A 15,363-nucleotide genomic window follows, 5' to 3' on the forward strand; every position below is an offset into this window, starting at 1 on the left:
TTTCACTGTTCTGGAGTAATTGGCCTGTATTATTTGTCTAATTTTATTAAGATTTTCTTTGTGTTTTTTAATGTCTTTAGTTTTGTATTATTTCCAAGGATGTTTGAAAAAGAGAATATTTTATATGCAGATATGGGGTTTAAAGATACATATCTAGTCATGTTAATAACATAAATGGATATTATTTTTTGCATATGCTTTAGATATTTATGATTTAAGGTATATATATCTAGTTATGTGGTTGATAGCATAAATGGATATTATTTTTGAATATGCTTTGGATATTTATGGACATTTACATTATTTATAGAATATTATGGAATATTTACTGTATATTAGGGTCTTAGAGAGGTGGCAGTGAACAAATACGCAAAAATTTTTGCCCTCCTAGAACTTATTTTCGGGGGGGGTCAGATAATAGACAATATAAAAAGAGAACAAAAATTTATGATTTGTTTGATGGTAAGAGAATAAAAATAAAGCAGGGATTTTAGGCTGGGAAATGGAGGTTATATTTTTGGGTAGATGAGTAGGGAAGGCCTCACTGAGGAAGTGATTATGGTGCAAAGATACAGAAGAGGTGAAATAGCAAACCATCCAGCTATCTAAGTAAACAATGTATTGGGCAGAGTTAAGATCAAAGTCAGAAGTTTTGATGTAGTAAGCAGTCTAAGTCTTGATTAAGGAACGACAGATAGGCCAGAGGGCTAGAGGGGAGGAAGAGAAAGAGAGAGTTAACAGAATGAAAGATCACTAGGATGTTAAAGGTTATTGATTTTTATTAAGAGAGATGGGAAACTGTTGGAGAGTTTTGAGCAAAAGAGTGCTAACAGAATGACTGCAACTGCTGTCTGTGTTAGGAGTGAACTGATGGAGCTGAGAGGCAGAGGAAGGTTGGAAGCAGGAAGACTAGTTGGTGAGGCATTAAAATAATTCTGGTGAGCTATGGTGGCTTGGACCATGGTGGTAACAATAGAGTGTGGGGAGCAATAGTAACATTTTAAATATTTTTGAAGATAGAGTCAATAATAGGATCTCCTGATGGGTGGGATGTGGGGTGAGAGAATGAGAGATATCAGGGATAATGTCAAGATTTTTGGCCTAAGCGCCTGGAAGAATGGCCTTATTATTACTTTATTTGGGAACTATTAGGAAGAAGAGGATTTTGGGGAAAAAGACAGAATATTAGATTTGGACATGTTGCGCTTGATACTATTCTGATTATTTATATCCTACTTTTTGATTTGAGATCTGTTGAGGACTACTTTGGTCAAATTTGTGTTCTTGATCCTGTTAAGCACTTTTTACTTAGTATTCTGTTTTGTCTAATATCAGTAATGTGGCTTCTAATTGCTTTTGGTTAGTTGTATTTCTTCTTTGTTCATCCTTTTATTTAATCTTTCTTAAAGAACTAAAAGTGGCTTAGAAACAGCACATTATTGAATTGTTATGTTTGAGTAGTGTTAATATTTTTTCCTTTGAAAAATGTGTTTAACTCATGTATACTTAATTATCAGCAGATATGCTTGTTACTTTTTAAAGTTGGTAGACATTCTGTACTCCCACATATGCTAAAAGGACTCAGGCTTGTTTTTTTTTTGGTTTGTTTGTTTGTTTTGTTTTGTTTTTTAAATACAATGAGCCACCAGTTGTAGGAAAACAATCTCAACTTACGATCTTTTCTCTTTTAAACTATACAGCTGCTGCTTTTTTGGTTCATGAAAACTAATGCTTATGAATAGACATTTGAAGGCAGCTTATTTCTTTTTTTTTCTTTGTGGAAACCTATTTTCTTCCATTCCTGTGCTTAATTAGGATTTCTTATTCTTTGAAATTTACGAGTTGTCTCTGTATTAGTCGCTTTATTTTTTTAATTTAATTTTACTTTTTTGAGATAATCTCACTATGTTGCCCTTGGTAAAGTGAGGTGGCATCATAGCAACCTCAAACTCCTGGGCTCAAGTGATCTTGCCTCAGCCTCCTGAATAGCTGGAACTACAGGCATCTGCCATGACACCTGGCTAGTTTTTCTATTTTTAGTAGAGATAAGGTCACAATCTTGCTCAGAGCTAGTTTTGAACTCCTGAGCTCAAGTAATCCACCCACCTTGACATCCTAGAGTGCTAGGATTATAGGCGTGAGCCCCTGTGCCCAATCCATTGGGGGGGGGCATTTAACTGTCATGCCCCTCCCCCATTTCATTCAACATTGAACATTTCCTTAGTCTTTTCCTAAAAAGAAAAACAATGACATTTTTAAAGAGCATAGAGTTTTCATTCTTTAGAATGACCTTCAACCTGACCCTTTCTGATGTTTCCTCATGATCAAATGAGTGCCAAGCATATTCCACAGGAATACTGCAGAAGTGATGCTCCAGAATGACAGGCTAGAGTGTAGAGCCAGTTTCCACTGTTATCTTGACGTCCAGGGCTCAAGTGATCCTTCCACCTCAGCCTCCCAACTAGCTGGAACTATAAGCCATACTGACATACACTACACTGGGCTAATTTTTTCATTGGAGACAGGGTCTTGATTTATTGTCTAGGCTGGTCTTAAACTCCTGGCTGCTAGCATTTCTCCTACTTCAGTCACCCAAAGTGCTGGGGTTACAAAATCAAGGCTTTTAAGTGTACCTGACACCCAAATAGTATACATTGTACATAATAGGTAAATTTTCATCCCTCACCTCTTCCCTGCCCTCTGAGTCTTCCTGTGTCCAATATACCAATTTTTATGACTGTGTATACCCTTAGCCCCACTTATAAGTACAAACATGCTGTTCGTGAGATACTGCACATAGGATAATGGCTTCTAATTCCATCCAAATTGCTGAAAAAAACATTATTTCAGTTTTTTTTTATGGCTATCTGAGTAGTATTTCATGTGTATATATGTATATATACAACTTTTTAAGAAATTCTATCGAAGTTTATGGGAATTTAGGTCGATTTCATATCTTTTTTTATTAAATGATAGCTGTATACATTAATGCAAACATGGGGTACAGTGTAGTGTTTTCATATACATTTTGAGATACTTTCATCAAGCTGGTTCACATAAATTTCATGTCATTTGCAGTCATTGTGTCAAAACATTTATATTCTAGTTCTAGAAAAGTTCACTTATACCCTTGTTAGATATATAGGTGATCTTTCCGGTCACCCTCCCACCGCCCAGCCGCCTTTGATTTCATATCTTTACAATTGTGAATCATGCTGGAATAAATATACAAGCGCATATGACTTCTTTATGTAATCACTTTTTTTCTTTTAGGTAGATACCCAGTAGAGGTATTGCAGGATTGAATGATAGGTCTATTTTTTAGTGCTTTGAGAAATCTCCATGCTGTATTCCATAGAGGTTGTACTAATTTTTAAATTCCCATCAATAGTGTATAAACACTCTCTTTTTACCATATCTGTCTTGCTAGCATCTAAGCTTTCAGTGGCTCTACACTAGAAATCTGGCTTCTACCTTCATTCTTGGTGTCTCTTTTACCTCTTTGTTATCTTGAAGTGTTTTTTCTCCAGTGATACATTCAAAAATACAGATTATCTGATGATTGCTCTCCAAAGAACCTGCCTGTAATTAGCTGTCTTAAAAATCCTTTTTCTTAGATTTTGTTCCTCAGTAAGAAAGACCAAAAATAATAAAATATATTCTCAGATAAGGTTTTGTTTAAAGTACTTATACTAAAGTTGAATAGTTTACACAATTTAAGTAAATATGGAGTAGACAGCCATTTCTCATGATATTATCTTTTGCATTTTGTAGATGACTCAAGACTAAAAAGATTTAAAATGACACCAAACAACAAAGTACATCATAAATTAGGTAATATCATTTTTCTCTTTTAACATTTCAGTGGAGGATAATGATATAATTGAATATGTTTCTAATATAACCTTTTTTAAATGGGGGAAATACTATTACTTGGATTAATTGATGGCTAAATTAAATTTATGTGCTTAGTTTTCATGAATTTCACAGTAAATCATCAAAAGCCACTGAGTTAGTCTTTTGTCCATTTTATAAATCGTGTAGCTCTCTCACTCTTCTGTCCTATAGTGGGGAACATGATTCCACCCAACTTAAGAAATTAGGGTGGAAAGGTTTCTCCAAAAAAAATAGGACTGCTAGGTAGATGCCATTCTTGATAGCTTCTCCCCTCAACTTACATTCCGTTATCTCCTAAACACAGCAGTAGCTAGAATGGTAAGTAAGCAAAACTGGGAGCTATGGAACCCATAGAGTCATCTGAGTACTTTCAGTCCTTTTTTCTAGACAAATATTCATGTTGTAAAAAGTAATACATGTATGAATCTTTCTTCTAAGTGTCATCAATTGCACGCTTGTATGTTGATGATTTTCTCTGACATCTGCTTATAGTGTTTCCCTCCAACACACCAAATGTTCGCAGGACCAAGAGAATACGTCTGAAACCTCTGGAATACTGGCGAGGGGAGCGAATAGATTATCAAGTAAGGCCATCAGGTAAAACCTCATTTACATTATAATGTCTGTCCATAAAAAGTTTATGTGTACTATGTTCCAGGCACTGTGCTACACATTTACATCCATTATTCCTTCATTTAATCATCATCTCCCAAAAATATAAGAGGAGAATTCAAATCCAGATTTGTCTGATTTCTATAGTGACACTGGTATTTTTTTCTCTTTGGAAGCTATTTGTGTGTTTATAGAGTGTTATTGTTGTATCTGACAAGGTTTCCAATAGCATAAAATAAAGCATTTGATTGGTAAAATGGTTCCCATTATTATGCTTATAAACTTATCTTCTTATATTTTTCTACAAAATGATGTATGATAGGCAGCAAAGTACAGTGTTATATTTATGTTATTTCCTGTCTTTGATGGAAATCAAATCAAGTCCAAGGAACACTGGGGTATCGAACCTATGGTTCATGGACCATGTGGATTATTTGAGGACCGTTTTGCTTATCTATGGTGTCAGATATCACAACAAGTATGCACAGAAGCTTTTTTTTTTTTTTTGCTCATCAGCTTTTGTTAGTGTTTGTGTATTTATTTATTTATTTATTTTTTGAGACAGAGCCTCAAGCTGTCACCCTGGGTAGAGTGCGTGTGGTATCACAGCTCACAGCAGCCTCCAACTCCTGGGCTTAAGCAATTCTTTTTCCTCAGCCTACCAAGTAGCTGGGACTACAGGCGCCCGCCACAACGCCCAGCTATTTTTTGGTTGTTGTTGTCATTGTTTAGCAGGCCTGGGCTAGATTCGAACTCATCAGCTCTGGTGTATGTGGCTGGCACCTTAGCCACTTGAATGATGGGAACCAAGGCAGTGTTTGTGTATTTAATTTGTGGCCCAAGACAACCCTTATTCTTCTAGTGCAGTGGTTCTTCAACCTATGGGTTGCGACCCCTTTGGACTGTATTAAAGTAGTTGGCGGCATTAGGAAGGTTGAGAACCACTGTTCTAGTGTGTGGCAGAAAAAATAAAGGTTGCGCACCCCTATGAACAGTTCATTAGTTGTTGTTTAACATTCACTGATTTCAAACAAGCAGCAGAGATCAACCAATCATGTTCCATGAATGCTTCTAGATTTAGTATGGTAGAGAAATAAGTGAAATTGGTTGCTATTTTTGTTATTTGGAATATTAGCTGGAGAATGTAGTTGTAGTAATACATTCCCTGATATTTTGAAAGCAAATGTGGTGTATTAACTTGAAGAGTTTTGCTTCAAGATTTTCTCCTTGCCAAATAGGATATTTAAAATTTTTTGTTATTATATTTCAGGAGCACTGGTGATTGGTGGAATATTATCTCCACACACAGTGTCATCCACAAGAAAGACAAAGAGAAACATGGAGAATGTCAAGAGAATAGCTAATCAGAAAAGGATCTGTCCTGATAATGATGAGAGAAGTATGCATTTATTTCTGAAAGTAACGTTTATATTTTACTTTAAGTAAGAGTGCTTTGACAGGAAGCTCTTTGCAAAATTCTAAATTTACTTTCAAAAATTTCAGATATGATACTGTAGGTAGAGTTCATTTGGTTTTTGTTTGTTTGTTTGTTTGAGACATAGCCTCAAGCTGTCTCCCTGGATAGAGTGCCTGTGGCATCACAACTCACAGCAACCTCCAACTCTTGGGCTTAAGCCATTCTCTTTGGCTCAGCCTCCCAAGTAGTTGGGGCTATAGGTGCCCAACATAACAGCTGGCTATTTTTTGGTTGTAGTTATTGTTGTTTGGCACTCCCGGGCTGGATTCAAACCCTCCAGCTATGGTGTATGTGGCTGGCACCTTAGCTGCTTGAGCTTTAGGCACCGAACCAGAATTCATTTTTAATGTCAATTTTTCCCCAAATTTTGGAAGTAAGATAATTTTATTAATTAAAAATTGGTTAATGTAGTATAGGTCTCTCTCACCTTTCCTTCTCCATGAGGGGGACCCACTTCTGTCTTTGGAAGTGTTGTAAACTTCCTCTTTGTTTTTAAATAAAATTTCTCTTTGTTACACTAAACAAAAAAACATATAGCTTAAAACATTTCTTCATGATTAAATTGCTCTGTTAAATGAAGCTTATCTTTTCCATGCCCAATCTGTGGGTACAAAGGACATTTTATCTATTTTTTGTTTTTGTTTTTATAAAAGATATTTTAAAGAAGATTTTTAAAAAACTAGTTTTATTGAAAATAAAACTTAAATATAATTCACTCATTTAAAATGTATAATTCCATGCTTTTAGTATAGTCACTGAATTTTGTAACTATCACCACAATCAATTGTAGAGTATTTCATCACCCCAGAAAGAACCCCTAGTGTTGTCTGAGAAGATACATCATATAATTTTGATATGTTTGAATTTTCTGAGACATGTTTTGTGATGTAAGAGTTAATCAATTTTAGAGAATATCCTATGTGCTGATGGGAGGAATGTATATTCAGTTGTTTTGGGGTAGAATGTACTTTAAATGCCTGTTAGGTCCATTTATTCTAGAGTCCCATTTTTAAATCCAGGGTTAATTTATTAATTTTCTTCTTTGATGATCTGTCCTCTGTCAAAGGAGTATTGAATTTCCCAGCAATTATGATGCAATTATTTATTCCTTTGCTTAGATCTAATAGGATTTGTTTTATCAGTCTGGGAACTCCTATATTAGGGTTAATTGCTCCCTTTATTATATTATGATCATCTTTATCTTCTATTGCCATTTAAACTCTGCCGAATTCTTTTTAAAGTGAATTACATACTTAAAACTGTTTTAGAGAATTTGCAAAATATTATTTAACTTCTTGATGATACAGTAGTTCAGGAGTTGACATGCTAGGATAGACTTATAGAAAAAAAAATAGAAAATTTAGGGTGTTTGCTTCTCCATTAAATCATTATGGATTTTTTGATTGGGTATGTTGGCTCACACCTCCGGTCCCAGCACCTGGGGAGACCAAGGCAGGAGGATCACTTGAGGCCAAGAGTTGATACCATCTTGGGCAGTGGTGGAGCAAGGTCTCATTTATAAAAAATAGATGTATTGTGAGTTTTGAGTTTGAATTTTTGTTTGTCAGAGTGATCATTTATAAACAGGAAGAGGCCATTATGCCCATGATGTATTTCTTTTATAGCTTTTCTATGCTTATATTTTGTACTATACTTTTATATAATTGAGAAGAATTTTAAGTAAGTGGTTTGTATTTCAATGGCATTTCTTTTTCAGGGAGTAGATTAATGGTAAATCTGGATATACCTCTTGGAGATCCTTTGCAACCAACAAGGGTAAAGGACCCCCAGACAAGAGAGATTATTCTCATGGGTAAGATCAGAGATGATACTGAAAATACTTAATCAAACCATTAGTAAGAACAAACTGCTTGATGATCAGCTCATCTACTTTCCTTTGCTCTTCTGAACTCTTTCAGCCCTAATGTCCAGCAGAGGGTCTACTTCTATTAAGCAGTTTATGTGAAGACAACTGTGAAGAGTATTGATGGCAGACTACCTCTAGGGGATATACAGTACCATGTGTTTGTCCTCAAGGGGTACAAGTGATTTATGTATCATTTGTGTCTCTTCCAAAAGGATCTGAGGCTTTCTTTGACCAGGGAGACACAGTGACAGGGCATGTTTATAAGGAGTTGTAGCAAGTTAATTGACAGACCCGAGGATACATTCTAACTGGGAGGTCAGGCAGGGATTGGGAACAGGGCACAGAAACCCTTCTGGGCCTGTGAATGCCAGTAATGGTACCTGGGACATGAAACTTCGGTGAGGATGACTAGCAAGGACATCAGTCAGCCATACAAATGCCAGCCTTAACCACAGGCTGACAACAAGGTTCTGGACATCTCTAGCTTTGCATAGGCATTAAGTATTTAGTCTCTGGAAAGCTATGCAAGGTCCCAAGGATTGACTACAGTGGGGTAGAGGTTAAGGAATACTCAGCAATTACCAACTAGGCAATATTTACACATAGAAAATGTTTAAATATTTTAACAGCTATTACGATTGTACCACCTAGTAATAAGAATTATTTGTCCTAAGTTAGAATACAAATAAGTCAAAACAGAAAGGTGATAATAGTATTCCCAATTAAAATGTCAGCAATGAACTAGGTTCCATTTGACTTCTTAAGTTAATAGTCAAATTACTTCTGTAATCAGACTGTTTTTTGGAAACAGAGGTAGAAGTACAGAGAATTTCATTTAGTATAATGTCTTAACTAAAAACATAGCTGTATTCTACCAGATTAGAAAAATTATGACTGTTGTCAGTTTACTTTATATCAGTTTCTTCAATATGTGTATTTTTCTATATCACCTGTTCTGTGCGATCACTTACATTCTAAAATATCTAAGAAAATAGAAGCTGGTGATAAAAGAATGTATTAATTATAGATCTGGGAAGGTTTGTAAGTGAAAGAGAAATTTTTGAAAGTCAGATTGTAATTTCTGAGTAATACAATCCTGATTTCTCAAAGCTTTTACCTGATAAATGTCTTATCACTCATGCAAATAGGAAAAATGTCTATTGGCATCATGATGATACACTTGTGGGCTATTTTAAATTTAAAAAAAAAATGTGTTACTGGGCCATACCTATGGCTCAAAGGAGTAGGGTGCCAGCCCCATATGCTGGAGGTGGCAGGTTCAAACCAAGCCCCGGCAAAAAAAAAAAAAAAAAAAAAAGTTGTGTTAAATCTCAGCTAGTAATAATAATGCTGCCATTATTGAAAACTAAGCCTTAACATAGTGCTTACTCTGTGCTAGACAATGTTTTAAGTGGCTTACACATACTAACTCTTTAATAGGCATAGCAGCTAATTAATATAGATGGACTATTATTATTGCACTTCACAGAAAAGGAAATTGAGGTAGAGAAAATGAGCTTAATTAACTGGCCTGAGGTCATATTCCTTACAAGGCAGAGGCCAGATTTGACTTCTAACATTCTAGCTCCAGACTCAATCATGTGCTCACTCCTGTCCCTGTAAAGCAGGTTTCTATCTGGAGATAACTCTTTGTTCTGTCTATGTGTGTGTATGTGTGTTGTATCATTGACCAATCTGTTTTATTGCTATTGGTTTATATTTATATTACTATTTTTACCTAGATCTTGTGCGACCACGAGATACATGTCAATTTTTTGTTAAGCATGGTGAGTTGGAAGTATATAAAACATTGGATACACCCTTTTTTTCTACTGGGAAATTGATAATAGGACCACATCAAGAAAAGGGAAAGCAGCATGTTGGCTCAGATATATTGGTGAGTATATTTCATCACATATACATATTTATATTTTGTTGTAGATGCACCTCCAATTTATTAGATTTGATGAAACATTAAAATGTTTTTTCTCAGAAATGAAATCCTGTTTCTGTGGTACACAGAAAAATGTTTTTATTTGTTAAATTTATTTAAAGTCAACCAACCAATACTTATTAATGTAACTAGAATCCTGACTTGAAATAATGTAAAAATATTCATTAATCCAATCATAAAATGTTACTGGCCTCCATTTATTATTTAAAAAATAAAAACACCTTTTTTTTGAGACAGTCTCACTTTTTTGGCCCAGGCTAGAGTATAATAGTATCAGCCTAGCTCTCAACAACCTCAAAATCCTGGTTTGTCGTGAATTTCCTGGGTAGGTGCCCACCACCATGTCCCAGACTTTTTTTTTTAAGTAGAGACAGAGTTTCATTCTTGCTCAGACTGGTCTTGAACTCCTGAGCTCAAGGGATCTTCCTGGCTCGGTCTCCCAGAGTGCTACTATTACAGGTATGAGCCATCCAGCCTAGCCATAAAAACACTTTTTAAAAGCAGTAGGACTGATAAAGGAACAGTTAATAATGAGGATAAACAGCATGAAATGTTGTCACTAAACATAGCAGATACTTATTAAACTGTAATGCCTTTACTGTACAAAAAGATACTCAAATAGTAAATGTTTGAAAGTGTTTAACTTAGCTAATATTCAAAGAAATCCACAATTAAAGCCAAATGACACTTGATAATTACTCAGTTAGTGGACATTATTTAAAAAATATTCATATCCTATGACTTATGAATCTCATTTCTAGAAATATTTCTTAGGGGAAATAATTTAAAAGTTAAGAAATAATCTGAACATACATAGTTATTTATTGAAACATTGATTATAATTGCAGAAATGAGAAACCACTGAAATGCATTGCAGGAAGAAAATAGTTGCATTTTTATTTGACTTAGTAATGGAAAAAATTATTATATGGTACAACAAACTGTTATATGGTACTTGTATGTTCCGGGCACTGTACTAAGCATTTTAAAATTAGTTTAAGCATGTCATTTTGAAGAATAACTGTATGACAAGTCTGGGGATAAACATTTATGCAAATGTGCAGGATACAAGTTCTTTATATATAGAGTAGAACCTCTATAAGTTGACCACCCAAAGAACTGTAACAAACTGATCAACACACAAAGGTGGTCAACATAAGGATCTAGGCCTGCTGTACTATACGTACATGTGGTGCATATCCGGTCTATGAAAATTAGATCAACTTTAGGAGGTGGTCAGCTATGGAGATTCTACTGTATTTTGGTCAGAAAAATAGATACTATACAGGAGAACCACTGAAGAATTAACACATAAATTATGAGAGCTGTATATAGAGGTCTTCTAGAAGTCACCAAGAAAAGATTAAGAAATAAAAAATACTAAAGTTAAATAATGTGGAGAACAGGGGAAAACATGCCAACATACTCAAATCATCAGAATTTTTGGTTCCTTGGGTATGTATGTTCCTTATGGCCCGTGTGTTTTGATTGCCGGCACCAGTGCAAATTCTTTCCATGCTTTGAATTTCTCTGACTTATGCTTCATTTCTCCTTTGCTTCCAGCAGTAGAAAGTTCTCCATTTGTAAGGGCTCATGTGATTAGATTGGGCCCCCCTGCATTATCAAGAATATTTTACTACTCTCAGGTTTCCTTTTGCCATGAATTAATAATATATTTACAAGTCCTAGAGGTTAGAATGTAGATAGTTGTCAGGGAATTGTTATTCTACCTTCCACATTTTCTTTATGGTTCTTTGGAGTGGGATTGTTGTGGTTCACTTAGAAATGAGATTTTTATTTTTAATTTTGCAGATCTTTTATGTTAACTTTGGTTACCTTTTGTGTACCTTACATGAAACATCTTACATAATAACTACTGGGGATTCTTTCTATATTCCTTCAGGTAAGTGTAATTAATGACATTTTATTCTACATACCTAGATAATATCTATATAGTTGCTCAAGGGCATTATGAAAATTGAAGCCACAGTGCTCAAAATGAAGTGTGATATGACTGATGCCAAAGCAGTTTGGTACATACAGTAGAACCTCTATAAGGTGACCACCCAAGGGACTGTAACAAACTGGCCAGCATATGGAGGTAGTCCACATAAGAAACTAGGCCTACTGTACTGACACGTACAGAAGGTGCCTGTCTGGTTTATGAAAAATTAGGTCAACTTAAGGATGTGGTCAGTGTAGGGAGGCGATCAACTATGGAGATTCTACTGCATTTTCTTTAATTTATCATTAAGTAATTGTATTACTGTTCTGGTACATAAAAAGTGAACAAGTTGTTTATTTTTAAATAAACTAAAAAATATTTATTTAGAAGACACATTGTATTTCAAGGTAGCAGGAAGATTATTTCTCCTTATTTCTTAGAGATAAGAAATTATGTATTCAGATTTTAGTGGGTTATTGTAAACATACAGAACACAAGTCATTGGAAACAGGTAGTTTAATCCATCCTAAAAGTTTGGGATATTAAGTGAGCAAAACAACCAAAATCTCTGAGTTCTAACTGAAAGAGACAGTAATAGTAGTTAAATTGATATAATCCTTGGTATTTGTTAGTCAGCACTGTTTAAATATATTTAACTCAGTTAATCTTTTTTTTTGTTTCTTTTTTTTTTTTGAGACAGAGTCTTATTATGTTGCCCTCGGTAGAGTGCTGTGGCGTCACAGCTCAGAGCAACCTCCAACTCTTTCTTGGGCTTAAGCCGTTCTCTTGCCTCAGCCTCCGGAGTAGCTGGGACTACAGGTGCCCACCACAATGCCCGGCTATTTTTTGTTACAGTTGCCATTGCTGTTTTAGCTGGCCGGGTCAGGTTCGAACCCACCACCCTCGGTATATGGGGCCAGCACCCTACCCACTGAGCCGCAGGTGCCACCCTCAGTTAATCTTAATATGTATCAATTTCTAATATATAGAAAGTCTCAGTAGTATATGTAGTAGCATATGTAGTGCTTATTTATCTGTAGTGCACTTTTGCTGTTATTTATCACCCCATTTTATTTAAGAGTAGCATTTGGGGTTGGCGCCCATACCACAGTGGTTATGACGCCAACCACAAGCACCAAGTGTGACAGGTTTGAAATTGGCCTGGGCCAGCTAAACAACAACAACTGCAACAAAAAAATAGCCGGGCGTTGTGGTGGGTGCCTGTAGTCCCAGCTACTTGGGAGGGTGAGGCAAGAGAATTGAGGTTGCTGTGAGCTGTGATGCCACAATACTCTACTGAGGGTAACTATAAGTAAGACTCTGTCTCCAAAAAAAAAAGAAAAAGAAAAAAAGTAGCGTTTGCCTTTTTTTAATTTTGAGATTTTTAGTTAATACTGTGCCTTTGTACATTGGCCTTGTATTTGCATTATATCCTGGTTAGGGGAATCAACAGCAGTTCTAAAGACCTAATAAAGATTGGTGTCAGAAAGAGATTTTCTATTCTTTTTTTTTTATTTTATTAAATCATAACTGTGTACATTAATGCAATCATGGGGTACAATGTGCTGGTTTTACATACAATTTGAAATGCCTTCATTAAACTGATCAACATAGCCTTCATGACATTTTCTTAGTTATTGTGTTAAGACATTTATATTCTATACCTAGTAAATTTCACATGTACCCTTGTAAGATGCACCGTAGGGTCCCACCAATTACTCTCTCTCCACCCATCCTCCTCCCTCCCCTCCCCTCCCTCTTCCCCTTTCCCCTTCTTCTTGGGCTATAATTGGCTTATGAAAGCTATAAATTGGTTTCATAGTAAGACTGAGTACATCGGATACTTTTTCTTCCATTCTTGAGATACTTTGCTAAGAAGAATATGTTCCAGCTCCATCCATGTAAACATGTAAGAGGTAAAGTCTCCATCTTTCTTTAAGGCTGCATAATATTCCATGGTGTACATATACCACAATTTATTGATCCATTCATGGGTTGATGGGTACTTGGGCTTCTTCCATGACTTAGCAATTATGAATTGGGCTGCAATAAACATTCTGGTACATATATCTTTCTTGTAATGTGATTTTTGGTCTTCTAGATATATACATAGTAGAGGAATTGTAGGATAGAACAGCAGGTCTATTTTTAGATCTCTATTTTTAGATGTCCCTTTCTGTACCCTTGATTAACTCATCTCTGTATTTATTACTATAACAAAGAGAGATTTATGTTATTTCAAGCCTTACTTGGATCATTTGTGATAGTTAACTCTTAAATCTTTCAGTTCATGGAATTAAATTAGTTACTTTGGGTTGGGTGAATTGTTTTTATTTTATGTTATATATTATAACTGCCACGTGATGAGTAAATAATCAAAGGGAAATGATTCCTATGGAAATAAGTTTTTTTTTTTATCACTTTACTTTTAGGTAATTATTACAACATCAAAAATCTCTTGAATGAAGAAAGTACTCTTCTTTTCACGCAGATAAAAAGATGAAAGAAGAAGCAAGTTTAAATACATACAGCAGTTTGTATAGTTGGGAGGGGCACTTATTGTAATTAGTTCTGACGTCTTAAAATAAAAATGTTACTCAGTTTTGTGTAAACTTGTACTTGATTAATATTTGAAACTCCACGTGTATCTTAACAGTTTTTCTGTGACTACACACATGGTCTGTAGTGATGCCCATATTAATGATATTATTTTAATAATATGAAAAAGATCTAAAAGTGAAATACAGAACTTTTTATCAGAAGAGATATGATTAATGTGTCTATTCATTTAATAAAAACTTTTCCAAATATTAGTTTTAAATAATTGATCATTAACTAATCCAGTAGTAGAGACCTGTGGTGAATTGTATGTATTTGGGATTAGTTTCCTGGGGCTACTATAACCAAGTACCATAAACTGAGTGAGTTAAAGCAACAGAAATTTATTTTCTTAATTCTGGAGACTAAAAGTCTGAAAAAGGTGTCTGTGCTATGATGTCTCTGAAACTTGTAGAGGAGGATCCTTCCTTTGTCCTAACATCTGGTGGCTTGCTGGCAGTCTTTGGTATTTCTTGGCTTACCACTGTAGCACCTTAGTCTTTACCTCTGTTGTCACGTGTTCTCACCTCTGGTGTCTTTGTCTTCAGGTGACATCTATTTAACTATTACTTATAAATACTTCCTCTGATGTTTCTGTTCATATTTTCTCCCTGTGTGCTTTGCTACTACTTTTTTTGTGTGTTCTCCTTCCCTTCCCCCTTTTAATATTAAAATGAAGTGTTTCAATAAACCAAAGCTGAAGAAACTAATCAAAGTTTTTTGATACTACATATAGATAAATTTTATAATTATCATTAACATCTGAAGAAGTTGATGTCTCATTGTCCATAGGCCAGCCCCTTTTTCAGGTTTGTAATTTAATAGTGAAATATGCATATTCAAAACAGTTTTGGGAGGTGGGGCTTAGGAGGAATGAGGTATGATAAGGCTTTTTTCCAGTGCTTTGCTTTTTTAATTTCCACTGCCATAAAAATGAAGGATTATTTCTCCAATTTGTTGTTAATAATGAGTTCCATAGAAATAAATACAGTTGTTAGATTTCTATCCGAATA

At 35.1% G+C, this 15,363-nt stretch overlaps 1 protein-coding gene across 1 annotated transcript in view; it reads left to right on the forward strand.

Moving 5' to 3' along the window:
• The window catches only part of CENPC (centromere protein C), a 44,123-nt gene extending 29,704 nt beyond the window's left edge, over positions 1 to 14,419 (forward strand). The window contains exons 13-19 of the mRNA XM_023518202.1: positions 3,775 to 3,834; positions 4,390 to 4,494; positions 5,780 to 5,908; positions 7,704 to 7,799; positions 9,596 to 9,750; positions 11,620 to 11,710; positions 14,185 to 14,419. Of these exons, the coding sequence (XP_023373970.1) occupies positions 3,775 to 3,834; positions 4,390 to 4,494; positions 5,780 to 5,908; positions 7,704 to 7,799; positions 9,596 to 9,750; positions 11,620 to 11,710; positions 14,185 to 14,255 (707 nt within the window). The 3' untranslated portion in view covers positions 14,256 to 14,419. The remainder of the gene's footprint in view (positions 1 to 3,774; positions 3,835 to 4,389; positions 4,495 to 5,779; positions 5,909 to 7,703; positions 7,800 to 9,595; positions 9,751 to 11,619; positions 11,711 to 14,184) is intronic.
• Positions 14,420 to 15,363: the final 944 nt, after the last annotated feature.

This window comes from Otolemur garnettii, unplaced genomic scaffold (genome assembly GCF_000181295.1).
Source record: "Otolemur garnettii isolate 467f Iridium unplaced genomic scaffold, OtoGar3 scaffold00130, whole genome shotgun sequence".
NCBI lineage: Eukaryota > Metazoa > Chordata > Mammalia > Primates > Galagidae > Otolemur > Otolemur garnettii.